At 38.9% G+C, this 20,087-nt stretch overlaps 1 protein-coding gene across 1 annotated transcript in view; it reads right to left on the bottom strand.

Annotated features, from left to right (window-relative positions):
* LOC107664681 (abnormal spindle-like microcephaly-associated protein homolog) overlaps positions 1-20,026 on the bottom strand; it is a 47,399-nt gene extending 27,373 nt beyond the window's left edge. Inside the window, exons 1-24 of the mRNA XM_016455325.1 lie at positions 19,708-20,026; positions 18,627-18,770; positions 13,144-14,572; positions 12,906-12,974; positions 12,684-12,785; positions 12,460-12,606; positions 12,117-12,353; positions 11,271-11,338; positions 11,023-11,164; positions 10,745-10,875; positions 10,424-10,599; positions 10,112-10,257; positions 9,939-10,024; positions 9,578-9,790; positions 9,243-9,447; positions 8,971-9,113; positions 8,699-8,827; positions 8,413-8,607; positions 5,522-8,256; positions 2,984-4,568; positions 2,696-2,845; positions 2,316-2,482; positions 2,066-2,225; positions 784-993 (exon numbers count right to left, since the gene is read on the bottom strand). Of these exons, the coding sequence (XP_016310811.1) occupies positions 784-993; positions 2,066-2,225; positions 2,316-2,482; positions 2,696-2,845; positions 2,984-4,568; positions 5,522-8,256; positions 8,413-8,607; positions 8,699-8,827; positions 8,971-9,113; positions 9,243-9,447; positions 9,578-9,790; positions 9,939-10,024; positions 10,112-10,257; positions 10,424-10,599; positions 10,745-10,875; positions 11,023-11,164; positions 11,271-11,338; positions 12,117-12,353; positions 12,460-12,606; positions 12,684-12,785; positions 12,906-12,974; positions 13,144-14,572; positions 18,627-18,770; positions 19,708-19,998 (9,060 nt within the window). The 5' untranslated portion in view covers positions 19,999-20,026. The remainder of the gene's footprint in view (positions 1-783; positions 994-2,065; positions 2,226-2,315; positions 2,483-2,695; positions 2,846-2,983; positions 4,569-5,521; positions 8,257-8,412; positions 8,608-8,698; positions 8,828-8,970; positions 9,114-9,242; positions 9,448-9,577; positions 9,791-9,938; positions 10,025-10,111; positions 10,258-10,423; positions 10,600-10,744; positions 10,876-11,022; positions 11,165-11,270; positions 11,339-12,116; positions 12,354-12,459; positions 12,607-12,683; positions 12,786-12,905; positions 12,975-13,143; positions 14,573-18,626; positions 18,771-19,707) is intronic.
* Between the last annotated feature and the right edge of the window lie 61 nt (positions 20,027-20,087).

Genomic DNA, 20,087 nt, shown 5'->3' with positions numbered 1-20,087 from the left:
ACCCCCCCCCCCCCCCCCGATCTACCTAAATGTGTCTATCTTCGCGTGAATCATTCGTGATCCAGCTTCACCTCCAGAAGGAGTGTAAGGTTTTTTTTAATGAATCTTTACAAATTGCCTTTCCTAATAATGTGCTAGTTAGCAAGTTTCACGATGAATGCGGCTAAAGTTTACCATCTCTCAGAGAGCGGCTCGGAAGAGAGGGGCAGGGTGAGCAGAGCTCATTTGCATTTAAACTTTTAAAGCGACATGCAATAAAACGGCTTGCTCTAGACAGAGCTATTTTTGACAGGTAAAAAACGGTGTTGTTTTACACTACCATTGAGAAATTAACCAAACTATGTTACAGACTTTTCATTAAGACCCTAAAGAATCATATCAACTTGTGGAAAATGGGCATCCGATGACCCCTTTAAAGGATTAGTTCACTTCCAGAATAAAAATTCTATCATCATTTACTTACCCTCCACTTGTTCCAAATCTGTACGAGTTTCTTTGTTCTGTTGAACACAAAAGATATTTTGAAAAATGTTGGTATCCAAACAGCTGATGAGCACCACTGACTTCCATAGTATTTTTTTCCTACTTTTTTTTTCAACTGTTCGAATACCAATATCTTTGTTTGTGTTTAACAGAAGAAAGAAACTCGTACAGATTTGGAACAAATGGAGGGTGAGTAAATGATGACAGAATTTTCATTCTGGAAGTGAACTAATCCTTTAAATAGCCAATTACTTGTGCAAGTCAATAACAACATTACTCATAGATATAAAGAAAACTTGCCTGTTGTCTCGCAAGCCAACCACGCCACAAAGCCTGAAGATAGACAGTGGCATTGTGTCGTCGTCTTAGATTTTCTTCTTTAATTCTGGCCAGGTGTAAAAATCGGAAATGGCGCTGTAGAATTATGGCAGCATCTCTCTGTTGGCGATATCGACATCTTTGACTAAAGCCTCTGAAAGCTGACTGTATCTTCACAGCAGCTGTTATTTGCTGTGGAAAAAGAATAGACTGAAGGATTAGTGATGATTTCAAAAGTTGCTAAACAACATTTATGTCAAAATACATTTGTGAATAAAAGGATTGTTTCTATAGCTGCTTCAGCAGTTCTTTGTAAGTCAAAGCAAAAGTTTTCTATGTAGCACTAGGGATGGGCGTATCGATCCGAAGTATCGATACTGACGCGAATATCGAAAGTATCGATACTCAAACAAATGACACATCATTTGGATATTTTCATGTCTGGGAAAAATTTGGGATTAAACGGGTTAAAATGCGTTTTAAACAAAGTTAAGTGGTTTACATTACCCATTTTACTCTTAGTAATTTAATAATTTAATACATTTAATAATTTAAAAGTTTAGTGCAGAAGTATCGAATCGGTATCGATATCGACGATACTGCCTTGAAAAATATCGGTATCGTATCGAAAACAAAATAAGGGGTATCGCCCATCCCTATGTAGCACAACAAAATCGACCCAATTATTTAAAAAATAAATCAAGACCTAACAGACCAAAATAAATACTTGGCAATACAAGCAAAATTACACAGGATAATGTCATCAATTTCTGTATAAATGAATGGACTTTGATAACGGTTTCCCTGAAACTTTTTTTATCTGCAAATAATAAACTTTAGTTAGACTGTGTATTTACAGAGCAATGTCATCACTGCACAAGGTCTATTTTGCTTACCGGAATTTATACAAACTGGTGACAAAACAGTGTGACATTTCAAAGCAAAGTTCACCAACATTTAAAAGGTGCACTCAATCTCTTTTTTTTCTTATTAAAAAGTGGGTCACGTCATGATCCCTTAACCAGCCAAATACCACTAAATATATCTCAGTAATCTCCTATATTCAATACTTTCACTCATGGAATATGCTAATGTTAGTTGACAACACATTTCTACAACAGCAATTGTAAACTTTGCTTTAGTGTAATGCTGCTTCCACTCAACTAGGTGTCAGTATAAGTCAAACACGACTGCCCCTTAAAGACAGAATTATATTAGTAATTCCTTTATAATAAATATTGATTCCCACATAAAGAACAAGTACCTTTTGAATGGAATCTCTCACTCTTTGACCTCTCCACAATGCCTGGATGTATAGAACAGACTTTCTAAACCTCAGGAAGTCAGCATGCTGTTTTCTGGCAATTAGGGTTTCCCTCATTCTTTGCTGAATGACTCGGACACTGCGCTGGACTGCTAGAAATCTTGGAGTGGAGGACAAATGGTCATGTTGTGACTCCATGTGACACAATTTAAAAGCAGAAGAGAATAATAAAATATCCTTTATTTGTTACCTTGAACGTTGGCGTCTTGCTTGAATACACCGACTAATGGTTGCAACAGCAGCTTGTTTTAAAATGTAGTTTTGTCTAGCTATGTGTCCTCGGAACCAGGCCTGAATTTTCCGGGCAGCTTGTGCTCGCACAGCATGTTGTCTTGTTTGATAAGCCCAAAATGCTGTCTGAGGTAAACCAGAGATAAACCGAACATGAAAATCAAATATACACACTTAAATCCAAAAATCTAAAATTGGATCATCAGCAGAAACACAAAAGTGTATATTACAATAAACAGAAACAGAAGCAGGATTTTTGCAGTAACAGGTGCTAGAGATTCACGGAAAAAATAAGAAAAATTTAATCAAATGTAATTTTACATGTTTTTACATGCTTACTTGTATCAGAACAGCTGACTTTTGCAGTTGAAGAAACTGTGCACGCTCTCTCTGGCAGAGGCGAAAAGCTCTGTAATGCTTCTGTATAACCAAAACAGATTCCTTGAGATGCTGAAACAGGCGTCTTTCAATCATCCCCCGATAATGTGCCTGTTTGAGGGTTAAAAAAAAAGAAAAGGTTTTGCCTTCCCAGTTAAACCTCCTACACACTTCTGTTGAATTTCCAAAGTGATACAGGATAAAACAAATGATAAGACAGAATACAAGTATAGTGAATTGCATGCATACCTGAATTGTGATGGCACTTGCACGCAATCTCTGAAATCTTCTGTACTCAATGTGTCCACGCACTGCGTGTCCACTGCTCCTCTGCTCCGCTGTTGCCCTATGAGCTCTGTAACGCTTTTGGAGAGAAACAGTTGCAGCCTGCAACCTGCAGCATCTTCTCCGGTCCACAAACATTCTGTAATGAGCTTGCAACTTCAGGACACTTGAGCGGAGCAACACGTACCGCTTGCGGTGTACATGCATGCGCATAGCAGACTGAATCTTGATTGCAGCCCGCCTTCTTTTTGCAAGCCTCCTCACTAGCATTCCACGCAATGCAGATTGCAAGGTAAGCGTAGCTTGCTTAAGAGCAACAAAACCATTTCGATCTTTCTGGACCAGTTTACATGATCTGTACCACTTTTGGATGAGTGTTGCACTTGCTTGCATCCTGGCATGCTGAACTCTGGCGCAATGGCCTCTGTACGCAGACTGAATCGTGATTGCAGCAGCCTTTTCTTTCAAGAAACGTTGTCGTTGGACAGCCATCCTTAGGTAGGACTGGATGGTTCTTGCGGCCTTGGTCCATCTGGCCAGTTCTCTCCCCTTCATCCCTCTGAAAGACTTCTGCAGGCATACAGCGGCATTTCTTACCTGCTGGTATCTACACATCTGCTCGTCTCGAAGTTTCAGGGCTCTAAATCGCTGTTGGAGAACCCTGGCTGCCCAGTGCTGTCTCTTAAATGCTGACCTCTGCTGATACATCTGGAAAGCAGCCTGTATGATGATGGATGCTTCTTGCTTTTCTGCCAATTGTCTCCTTAGAGAGTGTCCTCGAAAGGCTACTTGAATGACAATGACTGACTTTCTTAAACGTAGATAGTTCTCACGATCTGCTCTGGCCTGGGTGTATGACCTGTAATGGCTCTGGATAATGATAGCTGACAACCTCATGGCCTGATACTTAGCCATCTCTTTGTGTCTCCTAAAACAAGACTGAATCAAGACAGCTGCTTGACACTGTTGTACTAGTTTCCTTCTAACTTTAAGACCTCTATAACATGCCTGAACAACAAGTGCACCTTGGCACATTTCAAGAAAATGCTTTCTCTGCTGCTTCGCTACATTTGTGGCATGGTACCTTTGCTGAATGACAATGGCAGCGCATTTCATGGCTAAATACCGTTTACGAGCACTATAAGCTCTGAAAGTTGCCTGAACGGTGGTGGCAGCCTGATGGATTTGCTTCAAAGTCTGTCTGGACTTCATGCCACGATAGGCTGCTTGCAGAATCAAGGCAGCACTCTTCTGTTCCTGCAGTGCTGCCATCTCTCGTTTCATCATTTTGTTAGCTCTGAAACGCTGCTGAACAGTACAGACCGCCCACCGAAGTCGCTGGAAGCGCAACTTGAGGATGTGTTTTCTCACATGGGACTGAATGATTGTTGCAGCTTCATGCTCTCTTCGGATCTGTCGCCGGGCCTGCATTCCTCTGAAAGTTGCTTGGATTGCAACAACAGCTCGGCGTTTAGCAAAATAATCTCTCCGATCATGCCTTGCTACCAAAACGGATCGATAGTGTCGTTGACAGAATTCAACAGCAGCTCTGATAGACAAAAAGCACTTTCTTTGTTTGTAGGCAAGGTACTTCCGTTGAATGACTGTGGCTGCAAAATTCATTCTAGCAATGTCACGGCGTAAACGGTTTCCTCTGTAAACTGCCTGAATTGCAATTGCACTACACCGTAGCTTCAAAAAGTTCTCTCTCTCCTCTTTTCTCAGTAGATGGCACCTGTATTGCCTCTGTATGACCAATGCAGCCAGTTTCATAGCTTGGAATGGCACTCGAGTTCTGTACATTTTGTACATTGCCTGAATCACAGTGGCCGCTTTATGCTTTCTATCAATTTCTTTCCTTAAACTCATCCCTCGGTACATAGACTGCAAGGTGATGGCAGCTGCTCTCAAGGAGCAAAACCTTTTACGTTGTTGCCTTGCACTTACAATTGCTCTGCTGACTGAATAACTACAGCGGCATTTTTCATTTGCAAGTAAGTAGCTTGCATGCATTTGCCAACTCTGTAGGCTCTGTATTGCTGCTGTATGATGATAGCTGCACACTTTGCAGCAAGAAAGGCAACGCGTACCTTATGCATTTGGAATTGAGCTTGAATGATAGTAGCGGCTTGATGCTCTTGTCTCAGATTTTGCCTCACTTTGGAACCCCGATATATGGCCTGTAGAGTTATAGTTGCCTGCCTCAAATGGACATAATGGTTTCTTTCCAACCGTCCAAGTGCTAAAGCACAATGACGTTGCTGAATGACAATAGCAGCACGTTTTAGAGCTAAAAATCTCTGACGGCACCTATGTGCTCTTATCACAGACTGAATCAAAGTTGCTGCTTTGTTTTTCTTCTGCAGTTCTTGTCTTGCTCTCTTGCCACAATAAGCTGCTTGAATGACAATGGCTGACTTTCTTAAACATAAATAGTTTTCACGATCTGCTCTGGCCTGGGTGTATGACCTGTAATGGCTCTGGATAACGATAGCTGACAACCTCATGGCCTGGTACTTAGCCATCTCTTTGTGTCTCCTAAAATAAGACTGAATCAAGACAGCTGCTTGACGCTGTTGTAGTACTTTCCTTCTAACTTTAAGACCTCTATAACATGCCTGAACAACAAGTGCACCTTGGCACATTTCAAGAAAATGCTTTCTCTGCTGTTTCGCTACACTTGTGGCACGGTACCTTTGCTGAATGACAATGGCAGCGCATTTCATGGCTAAATACCTTTTATGAGCACTATAAGCTCTGAAAGTTGCCTGAACGATGGTGGCAGCCTGATGAATTTGCTTCAAAGTCTGTCTGGACTTCATGCCACGATAGGCTGCTTGCAGAATCAAGGCAGCACTCTTCTGTTCCTGCAGTGCTGCCATCTCTCGTTTCATCATTTTGTTAGCTCTGAAACGCTGCTGAACAGTACAGACCGCCCACCGAAGTCGCTGGAAGCGCAACTTGAGGATGTGTTTTCTCACATGGGACTGAATGATTGTTGCAGCTTCATGCTCTCTTCGGATCTGTCGCCGGGCCTGCATTCCTCTGAAAGTTGCTTGGATTGCAACAACAGCTCGGCGTTTAGCAAAATAATCTCTCCGATCATGCCTTGCTACCAAAACGGATCGATAGTGTCGTTGACAGAATTCAACAGCAGCTCTGATAGACAAAAAGCACTTTCTTTGTTTGTAGGCAAGGTACTTCCGTTGAATGACTGTGGCTGCAAAATTCATTCTAGCAATGTCACGGCGTAAACGGTTTCCTCTGTAAATTGTCTGAATTGCAATTGCACTACACCGTAGCTTCAAAAAGTTCTCTCTCGCCTCTTTTCTCAGTAGATGGCACCTGCATTGCCTCTGTATGACCAATGCAGCCAGTTTCATAGCTTGGAATGGCACTTGAGTTCTGTACATTTTGTACATTGCCTGAATCACAGTGGCCGCTTTATGCTTTCTATCGATTTCTTTCCTTAATCTCATCCCTCGGTACATAGACTGCAAGGTGATGGCAGCTGCTCTCAAGGAGCAAAACCTTTTATGTTGTTGCCTTGCACTTACAATTGCTCTATACTGTTGCTGAATACGAATAGTGGCATTTCTGAGAGCAAGGTAATCACGGCGTTGCTTGTATGCTCTATATGTCTTCTGGATCATTTTTGCAGATTTGTGCCTTTCTGCAATCTGCTTTCTCACCATCATTCCACGGAAAGCTGACTGGATACATATGGCCGCTGTTTTTATGGCTGCATATCTCTTCACGACAGCATTTTTAGTCATCATTGCCCTGAATCGCTGCTGTAAAATGGATGCGGCCCACTGTTGTCTTTGGTACTTCTTGAGTTGGGAATGTCCACGGAAATGTGCCTGAATCACTGTTGCAGCTTGGTGAGATTTTCTTAAGTAGTTGCGAACTTTCATTCCCCTGAATGCTGACTGAATAACTATAGCGGCATTTTTCATTTGCAAGTAAGTAGCTTGCATGCATTTGACAACTCTGTAGGCTCTGTATTGCTGCTGTATGATGATAGCTGCACACTTTGCAGCAAGAAAGGCAACGCGTACCTTATGCATTCGGAATTGAGCTTGAATGATAGTAGCAGCTTGATGCTCTCGTCTCAGATTTTGCCTCACTTTGGAACCCCGATATATGGCCTGTAGAGTTATAGTTGCCTGCCTCAAATGGACGTAATGGTTTCTTTCCAACCATCCAAGTGCTAAAGCCCGATGACGTTGCTGAATGACAATAGCAGCACGTTTTAGAGCTAAAAACCTCTGACGGCACCTATGTGCTCTTATCACAGACTGAATCAAAGTTGCTGCTTTGTTTTTCTTCTGCCGTTCTTGTCTTGCTCTCTTGCCACGATAAGCACCCTGTAGCACAATGGTCGCTCTTTTAATTTCAGTGTATTCTGCGTACACCTTCCGTCCATCTTTGAAGGCTGTGTATTGTCTTTGAATGACTACGGCAGCCTGTTTCATTTCCAAAAAACGTGTCTGTGCCACATATCTACGGTAGTTTGACTGAATGATTACGGCAAATCTGTGGAGTTGACTGATCTTCTTCCTCTCAGCTCGTCCTCGCCAAATTGCTTGAATTGTCACTGAAGCGAGTTTAAGAGCCATATACTTTTGTCGCAATTTGTCTCCAAGTACTTTTGCTCTGTATCTCTGTTGCAGAACAATGGCCGATCTTTTTAAACATAAATAGTGCCTTTGAGCCATAAACCGCCTGAAAGCAGCTTGAATCAGAAGTGCAGCTTGGTGGCGCTGAGCCACAGATCGTCGGACCTTCCAGCCACGGAAAGCTGCTTGCAGAGCAAGAACTGCCGATTTAATCTTGAAGTATCTCTTCTGTTCTGCTTTCCTTAGCATGCATGCTCGGAACCACCTCTGAATCAAAACTGCATTTTGCTTCATTTTAGATATGTGTTGTCTGACGAGGTAAGCCCTGAATGCACTCTGAATGACAACTGAAGCATTATGCCTTTTCTTTAAAGTCTGGAACTTGCATCTTTGAAGGTGACCTCTAAACCATGCTTGAACACAAACTGCTTTGCTTTTCATATCCAGGTACTGGGTTTTACAACGCCGCATTCTGTACCATGCTTGAATGCGCAAGGCTGCAGCATTTCCTTCCAGCAATTTCTTTGCGTCCCATTTCCGGAAAGCTGCTTGGATTACAGAGGCAGCATGGTTTTTCTTTAGGAGACTTTGAATCCTCCAAGCTTTGTATGTTTTCTATGGGAGGACAAGAAAATTCTAATTAAGATTAGCCATCTAGAGATAGATCTATAATTGATCTATTAATTGGCTAACTGCTGAAATATTAAAATTTTACTAGGTACAGCGGTACAGGATGAGCTGTATTACATATTGTCTTAATCCTGAATATACCTGAATTACAGTTGCAGCTGCATTTTGAAGAGCAAACTGTTTCTCTTTTTTCAGCACTCTCAACTTTTCCCGTGCAACGTATCCTCTCCAGAATGTTTGGATTATGATGGCTGCATTATTCTGTTTGATCATTCTTCTTCTCAAGATGAACTTCCGCACAAGGGCTTGAATTTTAGTAGCAGCCAGGTTCCTTTGCTGTGCATGCAGAGCATATTCAATATAAGACAAAAAATCTAAGCACAGCAAGGTTCCAAGCAGCTTAAAATTAGAAAAACTCTACCGTTACCTGAATAAGCTCAATGTTCTTTTGTAGCTTGTATCTCCGCCATGCACCCTGGATGACCCGGGCTGCTCTTGTTTCATTGCGGAGATCCAAAAGACGGGCACAGAGGAAGGAGAGGTAGCATGTGACAACCTGAGTTTAAAACAAATAGTCACAATTTATCAATACGCATTAAATATACATTAATATGAAAAGTATTTCTACACAACCTCAGATTTTTTATGTATGTTTTGCTGCTAACCCAAAATGTGGAAGGGGATTACAATTATTTTTACCTTTTCATTTGGTATAGTGTTGGACATATCCTCTGGATTTATCATAGCAGGCACCCCTCCAAGATAAGACACAGCAGTGTTCACCAACTGAAAGTTACTTCTCTCTTTCTCAAGTAGCTCTTTAAAGTCCACTGACGGGGATTCTGAACCAAAGGCAAAAAAGCAAACCGTTCTGAGACATTTACAGTGTTAAATTGTATAAGTTACCACACTATTATAGGAATGCTTAATCTTAAATATATAAATTAAAAAAAGTCATTTACTCAAAGTACCAGTTTGTATTGTGGGCAAATTTTCAAAAGAGCAGTCTGAGTCAGTCGAGGAGTTATTGAGCTCCACTCTGCCACGATGGCCACATTCAATGGTCTGCGTTGTTCTCTGTTGAATCTCTTCTGCAGGGAGATGACCAGGGTGGTAATGATGAATGAGGTAGCACAGGATACGACCATCTGAGAATGACACTGTGAAATTTTCAGCCTGGAAAAATAATGGAGAGATTTTGTTCAGAGAAGGATCCTATGCAGGATACCTTATTTCAAAAAAACATGTAATAATAAGTCTCTGCAGAGTGAATAAACGAGCAAACTATTTCTTTAATGTGACTCACCTTTATGTTGTAGAACTCACAAACAGCATTGACCCAGTCCATGAGCAGTGTCACTTTTTGGCTGGGATGTTCAAATGCTTGCCTTGACTTCATCCTTGTCACTGCAACCCCACTGTTAGCCATTAATGAGGCCAGCTTCTGTTTAGTCCTCCATGTTTTCCTGAGGAAACTGATTTCCTCTTTGAGTTGATTCTCATCAAGTAGTACTTCCACCTATGAAAATTAAAATACATCAGAATGTAAGGTCAATGTTTAAAAGGTCACACATACGATATTGAAAGGTAAAAATTAGCAACAGTCAAACGGATTATTTATCCAAAAAAGGGGACTGGAAGATATGTTATTCAGCCCTAGTTGATACCTGGAAGGCAAATATGATTTTCCACAGAAGGTTTAGGGTCTTTTCCCTGTGTCCATCCACAATGTCTCTGGAGTCAATGTTCGCTCCTTCAAGATAATGGAAGCAAATTCAGTTTGAGTTTTTTCCCCCAGATTATAAAGGCATTGCTAGTTATTTACTGTCATGAAACTCACCATGCTCATCTTTAAGGTCAACACCTTTGTCTTTCAGAACCTGTAGTGCAACATCAACATTGTGCACTTTCTGCAGGCGGCTAATAGCGGGTATCCGCAGCTTTCTAGACAAAGTCCAGTCCAGAGTGAAGAGCTCCATGACCCGTCTGAAGATGAATATAGAAATATTTAATGAAGATGTATATAATGGGATTTTGGAGGCTTTTTAAATGTCACATTTAAATATTGGCTTGGGTAACAACAGCTATGATATTTCATTATGACGCATGAACAATAAACATGCAAAAATTAACATTTTCAAATCAAACATACACCAAACGAATGCCACATCTCAAATCAACAGCAAGATTCTTCACAGCAAAGTTGAACTCATCCAGAGGAGTCTGAACATGGGATACTGCTAGGCCCAAGTGGCTGAGGTGCCGTGACAAAATGCCTTCACCGCTGAGGAAGTCCCGAGAAAACGCCAGTAGCAGATCTTTGCTTGTCTAGAGAAAAAAAAAAGTGCACTATTGTGAAATTCCTTATTGTGTTTTAACTGCCTTTTTTCTGGTTAGCTCATGAAAAATGGGGGCAAAAACAAAAGTGTTGCGTTTATAATTTTGTTCAGTATATATACATAGATGCATGCACCTTAAATTCAGCATCCATGCAGAACAAACAAGGATCATGTTCGATCAGTCTGGACTCTTTGGCTTTATCCAGAAAGCAGACCAGCAGGATTAGTTTCTTTAGAGTGAAGCGAGAGAGTGCCTCCTCGTGGCCTGATGAGTGAAAGTGAAAAAATAAAGAACCTGTTGTAGCAGACACACTGTTTGCAAAAGTAAGAAGAAATAATAGTAATAATAAACACTATGAAAAAAAATAGAAATATTTCAAAATAAAATTAAACAAAAATCAAATTCAATTACCATCTCTGTACAAATGAGGCACTTTAGGGTGTCTGAACTCAGCAGCTAAGTCTGGGTTCCACAGGAGACGTCCAAGAATAAACATGGCCAATCCCATGACATCATTGTTGCTTTCAAGTGATATTAGCTCTCCATAGATTGTCTGAAAAAAGGAATGGGTAAGAGATATGTCATACATGAAATCATAATGTAATGTAATATTTTCAGCAACAAATGAACATTATGCTTTCACAAAGAAAAATTAATACCTCAAGTCCGATTCGCAGCCAAAGTGGATTGAATGATATCAGCCAGTTAAGAACTTTCTGACGCTCACCTGAGAAATGAACAATAAAAGGTGAAAAATCAGAAAAAGATTCACCTTAAAGGCACAATATGTAAGATTTTTTTATTAAAATATCCGGATGAAGACGACAACTCCCATGATTCCACACTCAGTCACAGCGTCATCAAACTACGCCTTTGTCTATTTGTTTATTTTGAATACGCGCCCTCTAGCGGCGAAAATTACATATTGTGCCTTTAAGAGGCTTGCTGAAAAACTAAAAATAAAATTTGACCATTAAAACAAATACTTAGAATATTTAGCATAGTAAGAGTGTTTTTAGTAGTATGATTGTTTTTTAATTAATAGTATTACAGATTAAATTGATAAACATTGACAGTAATGACATTTGTAATGTTAAAAGATTTATTTTTATTCATCAATGAATCCTAAAAAACAACCCTATCATGGTTTCCACAGAAATATTAAGCAGCACAACTGTTGATAATAAAACATGTTTCTTTAGCACTAAATCAGAATATTAGAATGATTTCTGAAGGATCATCTGGAGTAGTAATGCTGAAAATTCAGCGCTAAATCACGGAATAAATTACATTTTAAAATATATTAAAGTACAAATATTTAAATTATAATACGATTTCACAAAATCACTGTTTTACTGTATTTTTGATCAAATAAACGCAGCCTTGCTGAGCATAAGACACTTCTCAAAAACATTACAACAAACACTTGGTTGTATAAAGAGATTTCCCATGTCATACAAGCATAATTCACAATGATAAAACATATATCGTATTGCATCTCATACCTATGTCCTTCCAGAGATGTCTGTCCTTTCGCACAAGGAGTCTCTTGGCTTCTACTTCCAGCTCCAGTCTCTGGATGGCCTTTACCATGGTGTCTGACGTAAAAAGCTTGCAAGCTGCTCGCCGAAGGCGGTTTAGCCGTTGACGGGCTGTGTAGGTTCTAAAAGACATCTCTTCTTTTGTTGGTGCTTTGGGTATATTGAATTTGTCGTTCCCCATAGTTAATGATAAGGCATTCACTAAGACGACACAATAAAAGGAAGAAAGATGTTACAAGAATGCTGCTGAAATTACTTAAAAAGCAAAAGATTCAAAATCTTACATGAAGAAAACAAAAGCGCCTACCTTTGGTAACTTCAGTAGCAACTTTGAAATCATCAGGAGTGAGAACATAATTCATCCACCAAGTAAAGCCCCGCTCCTGCTTCTCAATCCATCGCTCATCATAAAACATGTTCTTTGCAGCAAATGGCAGAGGATGCCTTGGTATGGCTGTCAAGATTGTACAATATAAGCAAGTTATGCCATACAACAAAAGAAATTATAAGAAAGTAGCCATAAAAACATACCAGTCTGTGATGGCTTTATAAAGGTAAGTTTGGCCTGCACTACAGCCACGATCCTTGCAGGCTTTCGACTCGAGATGCTCAGTGACTTCACAGACCGGCCATCTATATGGGTGAAATACATTTAAATGGTATCCTTGGTCATACTGAACTTGTAGTGCACGTTATTCAAAGCTTATTTTAAGACATGTCATTCTAAAAAGGCGGCACACAATGTATTCTTACCTTTTGGAGTCGGTTTTGGAGAGGATTTCTTTGGTGGAGGTTTTGTGAACTTTCTTGAGCTTGGTGGAGCTTTAGGAAAAAAAAAAAAAAGTTCTCAACTCCTACAATGTCCAAATTATTTGGACATTAATGTTGAGATATTTTGGACCAAATATCTCAAATAATGTATACCAGTGTGTATTCGATAATGCATACTAGATTTTTAGTATGACATTCACAAGGAGTACACTTGCCTTACCTATAGCTTTGCGTTGCTGTCCAGATGTGGACCTTGAAGTGAACGTTCTTTCATGGCTTGGTCTCTCTGTCGCATGTGTCGAAGCACGGCACTTTTTTGCTTGGACGTTTGCCTCATCTTCTGACTGACCTCTCAAAATCTCATCACTTTTTCTCTTTTTACTCTGCACAGGAAACTGGTCCTGATAAAGACCTGGTTGCACTTTGTCAGAGACGTTACCAGCTGCCAATTCCAGACCACTTGACGGACTGCTACTAACCATGGTCAAAACTTGAGGTCGAATGGGAGATATAGAGGACAAAAGCGGTTCAGGAGGGGATAACTTTGAGGTTGGCTTCTCTTGTGTAACCTGCACTGAAGTTACAGAAAATTTGGACTCTAGTGCCACATCTGGACTTGAATCTGAGCTGATGACAGGTAAAGCACTGTCAGGAGAACTTGTGTTGGATTCTGCATTACTAGCTTCTGAGAGCTCCACGGTCTTCTCCAAGAGCCTGCGTCTGGAAGTTTTCTTCTTACGCAAGCCTGGACTCTCAACAGAGGCTTCTGGTTTGCCTTTGGTCACTGTGGTAGAATTCACAGGAAACTTCTTGGGACCATCAGGAACAAGGGCATCATCCACTTTACTCAACTTGGTCACTGTGGCGGTGCTAAAAGGTAATGCCTTGAGCCTAAATGCATCATGATTTGATTCAACGCTTATGACTTTGTTGGGTTTCACACAGAAAGTCAACCTTGGGTGAGCGACTTCAACTGGTGGTGAAATGACTGCTGTCGCTCTAAATGATCTTTCTGGATCAGGTTTTTCAGACTCAAGAGAAACAGAAAAATCAAAGCTTGAGCAAGCATTAGGCAGACTCACTGCATGCGACAGATCTGATCCTATAACATCCAGAGCTCCTTTTACAGACAAAGACGGTTTCTCTGGCTCTCGACTTTGATCTTGTGCAAATTGTCCAATCATGGGAAGTGGACTCTGAAAGCACAAAGGATTTCCAAACCTCTCTGGGGTGCTGGCAGGAGAGAGTGTTTTATTCAAAACCCTTGTGATTTCTTTGCACTCTGCTTTACGTGAAAAAGTCATATCCTTGTTACCAGGTGTATCCAAAAATCTCTCTGCTGGTACTAAGACGACCACTGGTGAGTTTTTTTGCAAATGCACATCAACAAACTTTTCCGTCACAAAAACAGGCTTTGACATCTCAGGAGTGGAGGATGGTGCATTCATCCTAATGGCATTGGACCCATAGGCAGACCGTTCCTGGTTTAATGGCAACAACGGGTTGGATGTTCTATCTTTTCTGTACTGCGACTGGCGTGAGACATGAAATGTCATATTTGCAGCCTTTATCGGTATTGAAGACACTTTCTTCTCTTTTGAGGGTGCCGGGACACCCTTCTTGGATTTAATTGAATCCCATAAGGTTTTCTGCAAATCAAGAATTTGTAAGCACTCAACATTATACTAAAACACATAGGGTAAGCATACCTATTAAGCTCACGTACCCATTAAGCACACTACCATTTCTGAGCTCAGATTATAAAAAGAAAAAAAAAAAAATGTGTTATCGTACTTGATGTCTTAACCAATTGATGTGTTTGTTACTACATACCTCCTGTAATTTCAAAGTCAATAAGACCATTGCACGCTGAGATATAGGTATGTGTTCACACTGTCTGGCGGCCATTTTGAAAGCTGTCTGAAAACTTTCACCAGAAGAGTAGCTCCTTAAAGGCACAATATGTAATTTTCGTCGCTAGAGGGCACGTATTCAAAATAAACAAATAGACAAAGGCGTAGTTTGATGACGCTGTGACTGAGTGTGGAATCATGGGAGTTGTCGTCTTCATCCCGACAGCCGATGCAATCTGACGGGACTCGGGCAGAAATCATGTTCATGGATGAGCTAATGATTTGTTAGCGTAGTAGAATGAAGCAGGGTGAGGCTGAAAGCCATCGAAGCGAAACGAGGCCGCTGAACGAGCGCGACACACGTCTCGAAAGCAGCGGAGCTTTTATTATGCCACAGTCGACCGCTTCCGCTCCTTCCGGTCGTGTGTATGTGGGGGAAAAAAAGCAGCGCTGTTTTATCATACTAGATACATTTGAAAGTTCTGTTATAATGCTACTCTGTGCGGTCGTCACCGGTCTATTAAAACGCACAACATATTAAAGCGTCTTTAGTGTTTTTTTCTACAAAACAAAACCGGAAATCGAGGGGTTATGACGTCATTGGTCAACATATTCTGTTACACCAAATACACAAAATAATGATCTTTAAAAAAGCATCATATGACCCCTTTAATAAAAAAACCTTACATATTGTGCCTTTAAATGTGCAATTTTTTTTTTTTTTTTTAGATGTTTAAGCCTATATTTTGGATAAGTTTCACTACTTTCTGCAAAATTAAGAGATTAAGGTTTTAACCTTTGCATATTATAACCTGGAACTTGGATGTGGGAAATAGGCCCAATTAAAGTTAGATCCAAAAGATAGTTTTAGCAACATAGCGCAGATGCGTATTTTTAAATCTATAATATTATAAATTGACAGTTTATTGCTGGTCTGTGGTTTTACAATGCTGTAATTTTTAAAGATTTCATATTTTTGTAAGGTGAGCTTAAAGGGTGCACTACTATGAAAATCACACAGCTTCAGTGTGACATCAATAAGAAAAGTATAATTTCATAAATAGTCAATAATAGTTGTTCATATTAAATTATGTATAAACTCAAATGACCTAGATTATTTATTTTGCAAAATATTGTCCTTTAAATTTCATGTAATATTTATTAATTAAAAATGGTTGCTGCTCCAATTAAGCTCAGTGTGCTCCCTTTAAGCTCTTCCACATTGAACGTCTATGTAAACACTTCATAAACAGACTTTAAATATTAACTGATTGTTGTCACTTTAAGTTAATCTTTATAAAATAATTAACTAATTTTCACAGCTTTAAGATGACAAAATCTAGACATACTCTATAGTTTATGCCCAAAGATGAAAGAGGCATGTCGTCCGTACAAAGGAGCTATCAGAAACTTGTCTTATCTGTCCAGAAAAAAAAAAAGCGACTAAAGGCTGGAATACACTACATGGCTTTTAAAATCTGAACTGATTTTTAAAACACCAGGCATCATACACTTACAGACTTTGTAAATAGTCACAAAAGAAAACTGGCCATCATACACTAAACGACTGAGGATCTCACACTAGCAGACAACTAGTGCCAACTAGGGCTGTCAAAAAAATAATCGAATTTCGAATATTCGTCGAATTTAAAATAAAAATCCACATTCACCTACAATTTTAGATGTGCGTTAAGGAGGCAGCCTTATCAGTGGCACAGGGCTCTACAGTGCGACCATTTCAGTCGCATTTGCGACTGAAAACTACTGCGTACGACTATGAAAAAATATTTAGAAGCACCAGTGCGACTGACCAGATCTTCATCATATTTGTGATTGTGATGGCTGAGGGGAGCTTCAAAGGTTTCTACGTGTTTTTGCAGCGTTCAGTAATGTATCACAGACATATCTCATGAATCCTTTCATAAGAAAAGTGTAGACGGTGTAAATAAAAGATTAATTGTGCCGTGTTCGAATGAATCAATTGAATGAATGATTCAGTGATAAAATCAGTGATTGTCGCCACCTGCTGGCAGTTTGTTTAATTTTTTAAGTATCTTTTCAGTTCTTTAAATCATTTAATATTTCTATATTCAAGATTTTTTAAAACATTAATCTCAACATGAATTTATGGATTTAATTGCATGTCTGAAAATACACCTACAAGCCACTTTTGTGTTCTTCTGTGCCACCTCTGTACAAATTAATTTTAATACTGATTTCATTTGATTAGTAACTTATTCTTCTTATTCTACTTGTTCTTATTCTATGGTTTCAATTAGAATTTTTAAAAAGATTATAAAATAAATTTTTTTTTTAATTTGACAAAAGATGACACTTTTATAATAAAGTTAGAAAAATGGCATTACAAAGGTAAAAACAAAATTCCACTGTAAATCACTTTGAGTCAAATATCACCTCGTAAAGGGAAGGCTAATTTTTTTTAATCAAATTTTGGATTATTGATTAGAAGGTGCTCCTAAATTTTTGACTGTGCTCCTAAATTTTTAAAGTTAGGAGCATAAGTGCTCCTAAAAAGAAAAATAAGCGTAGAGCCCTGAATTGTGTGTGAAATATTGTGGGAAAAGAGAACATCAATGCGGAGATCTTGTTTACATCAAAACTGAAAGCAAGCCGTTCACACAGAACACATATTTCGCTCATTTTCTAGAGGGACATCCATCACCGTTGCACTCACATCTCGCACAAAGGAGCCGCATGTTTAGAAAGCCATGTAAAATTAATGCAAGTTCAACTTTGAAAAAGCATACCTCATGACTTTATGGAGGGTGTTTTCCCCATCCCACTGCAACTCGTGTTTTTAAATGAACATTAAAGTGTGACAAACATGCAAAAAAATAAGAAATCAGGAAGGGGGCCAACACTTTTTCACACCACTGTACATACATGATGCTGTTTTGTTTAGAGTTGTTTAAGCAACTTAAGTATAATTGGTTTATAAACATTATTTTAAACATTATGCACTTTGAATAAACGTGCATTAGTAATATTTATGCTCGATGCACCCTCTTGTGGCCTCAGGAAAGAAGCCAAAAGCTTTTCTTCACCCTAACTGAAATTATGCATTTTAAATTCGAATAGAATTCGAATTTTGATCATATTTAAGTAAAAAATTCGAATTTAGTTTTTCAGCTATTTTGACAGCCCTAGTGTCAACTTCTCCAGACTGTAAAATGGTGGAAATTTAGGGCAAAAATCGTGTAGTGTATTCCAGCCTTAAGAGAATATAATTAAGTTCACATCCATTTAATAAGAGGCTTCATAATGAGGCTAGTTTCCGTGTTCATCCCCATGAATTAAATGTTTTATAGGTTTGTTTTTTTTATTTGATTTTTGTGTTACTTATGTGTTACTTAGCTGAACAAGGACTAGTCTAGGTGTTGTGTTTGAATGACACTTCACTGAATATATAACTGATCAAATTGAATGCCTTGTTGCCTGATTTTAGTTTTCTGTTTTTTTTTTTTTGTTATTGACTCAAATAAAACATATGCTTTAGAAAGATTGTTTAAAATAAACAAGAATTTTTAATAAAACATCATGTGAGTTTAATGGGAACAGGGGTGTGCTTAAAGGGTACAAAAATGTACCCATTAAGCACAGCCAGACTTTTTGCATTTAATGATGAAATGCTTTTATCATTTAAAATACATTTAAATATTATTGTGTGAGAGATTAATATTTTATTTTAACATAACTTGTACTGAAACCGATATCTTGTGCACTAAAAATGTCTCAATGTAGATTTTGGTGAGCTTAATAGGTACGTTTACCCCATTCTCTGTGTAAATTTTAAAAATAAAACATCCAGAGGCAGAGAGAGAGAGATTACCTTTTTCTTCTTTGTCGCCTGTGCTTTCCCAAGCAAAATCGCCTGGTGTTTGACAATTCCATTTGCAACAAAACTGAGGAGTTCTCGAACCCCGCCTTCTTCCACTGGTGTCCAAGTGACAGTTAAAATAATGCTGCCTTCAGGCTAAAAAATAGAGAACGCACTTTTAAGTAACTTTCCCTCAAGCCATTCCAAACTTACGACTTTCTTCAGTGCAGCTCAAAATTTGATATTTAGCTAAATGTTCATGCAGCTCTTTTCCATATTATGAAAGTGAATAGGGACTGTCTGAGCTGTCAAGCTTCAAAATGACAAAAAGCAGCATAAAAGAAGCCCATTCAACTCATGCCCAATATTCCATAGTTACATTCTGGTCTTTTTTACACAAAATTATTAATCTTCTCAGCACAACCTTTGCATATACTCAAATATAGTGCGCCAAAAAGTGTCACATCTGATTTGACATCAACTACTATGCTCAATGTCCTTGCTTCTCATGTGTTTTGAAATCAATTACAAGGCACTAATTTTGAGCATGCCCATATTTAGACAGCAGAAAGCTATGTTGGAGGAGATTTCAGTGAATAATGACTTAGTAAATAATAATTCAATTTAAGACAAAAAATAATCATATTGTTTCAGCAGACTCATATGTAATGTGACTGAGTCCTATAGAGTAGTGTCATGGTACTGTTCTTGAGTTTAAGAGCTTGACATCTTCAGTCCTGTGAGGTGAACACACTCCCAAACATCTCATGTGTTCCACAGAATAAAAAAAAAAATGTAATTAAATTAAACAGATCTAGGTGAATTAATAATTTTCATTTCTTGGTGAGTTATTGCTCTACATATTGCAAAATAGCTTTGTGTATGTGTAAATTCTGTAATCTGAATAAACCCTATTCAGTGTAGCCTATACACTAATAAACATGTCTCATTCCCATAGTATATAGTTATGCAATATTTTACTTAATGCAATATGCACCTTTTTTAACCACATTAACAGATTTTCTTCGCTTTGTTTAACGTTAGCTGGAAAGCAGCACTAGGTTTAGACACACAGCTTCTTGTTTACGCTTACCTGCATTGTAAAAGACGTCTGATCAACCGAAAAGCCTTTGGATGTTGCAATTTTATCCACAATGACTGTCGTTGTTGCATCCTCGGTGGGATTTTCGATTCGTAAAGGCAAAGATTTTGATGATCCCAACTTGATCGTCCCAAATGACACGAAAGGACACTTGCAGAACTGACGCAAACTCAGCACAGATATTGAAGTGTTGTTTTCCTTGCCGGGTTTATCGCGATTACAATGAGAATCAAATGTTGGACTAAAGTCCAAACATTCCGCTTTCGCTACTTTAAACGACATGTTTTTAACTCATCTAAATGAACGACTATTCAGTACATCCACATGTTAGTGATGGTGAGCTACAATACCGTTTAAAACCAGAGTGCGTG

The sequence above is a fragment of the Sinocyclocheilus anshuiensis genome, unplaced genomic scaffold (genome assembly GCF_001515605.1).
Source record: "Sinocyclocheilus anshuiensis isolate Anshui unplaced genomic scaffold, SAMN03320099.WGS_v1.1 scaffold417, whole genome shotgun sequence".
In the NCBI taxonomy this organism is placed as follows: Eukaryota; Metazoa; Chordata; class Actinopteri; order Cypriniformes; family Cyprinidae; genus Sinocyclocheilus; species Sinocyclocheilus anshuiensis.
This window is presented reverse-complemented; position numbering and strand designations above follow the sequence as displayed.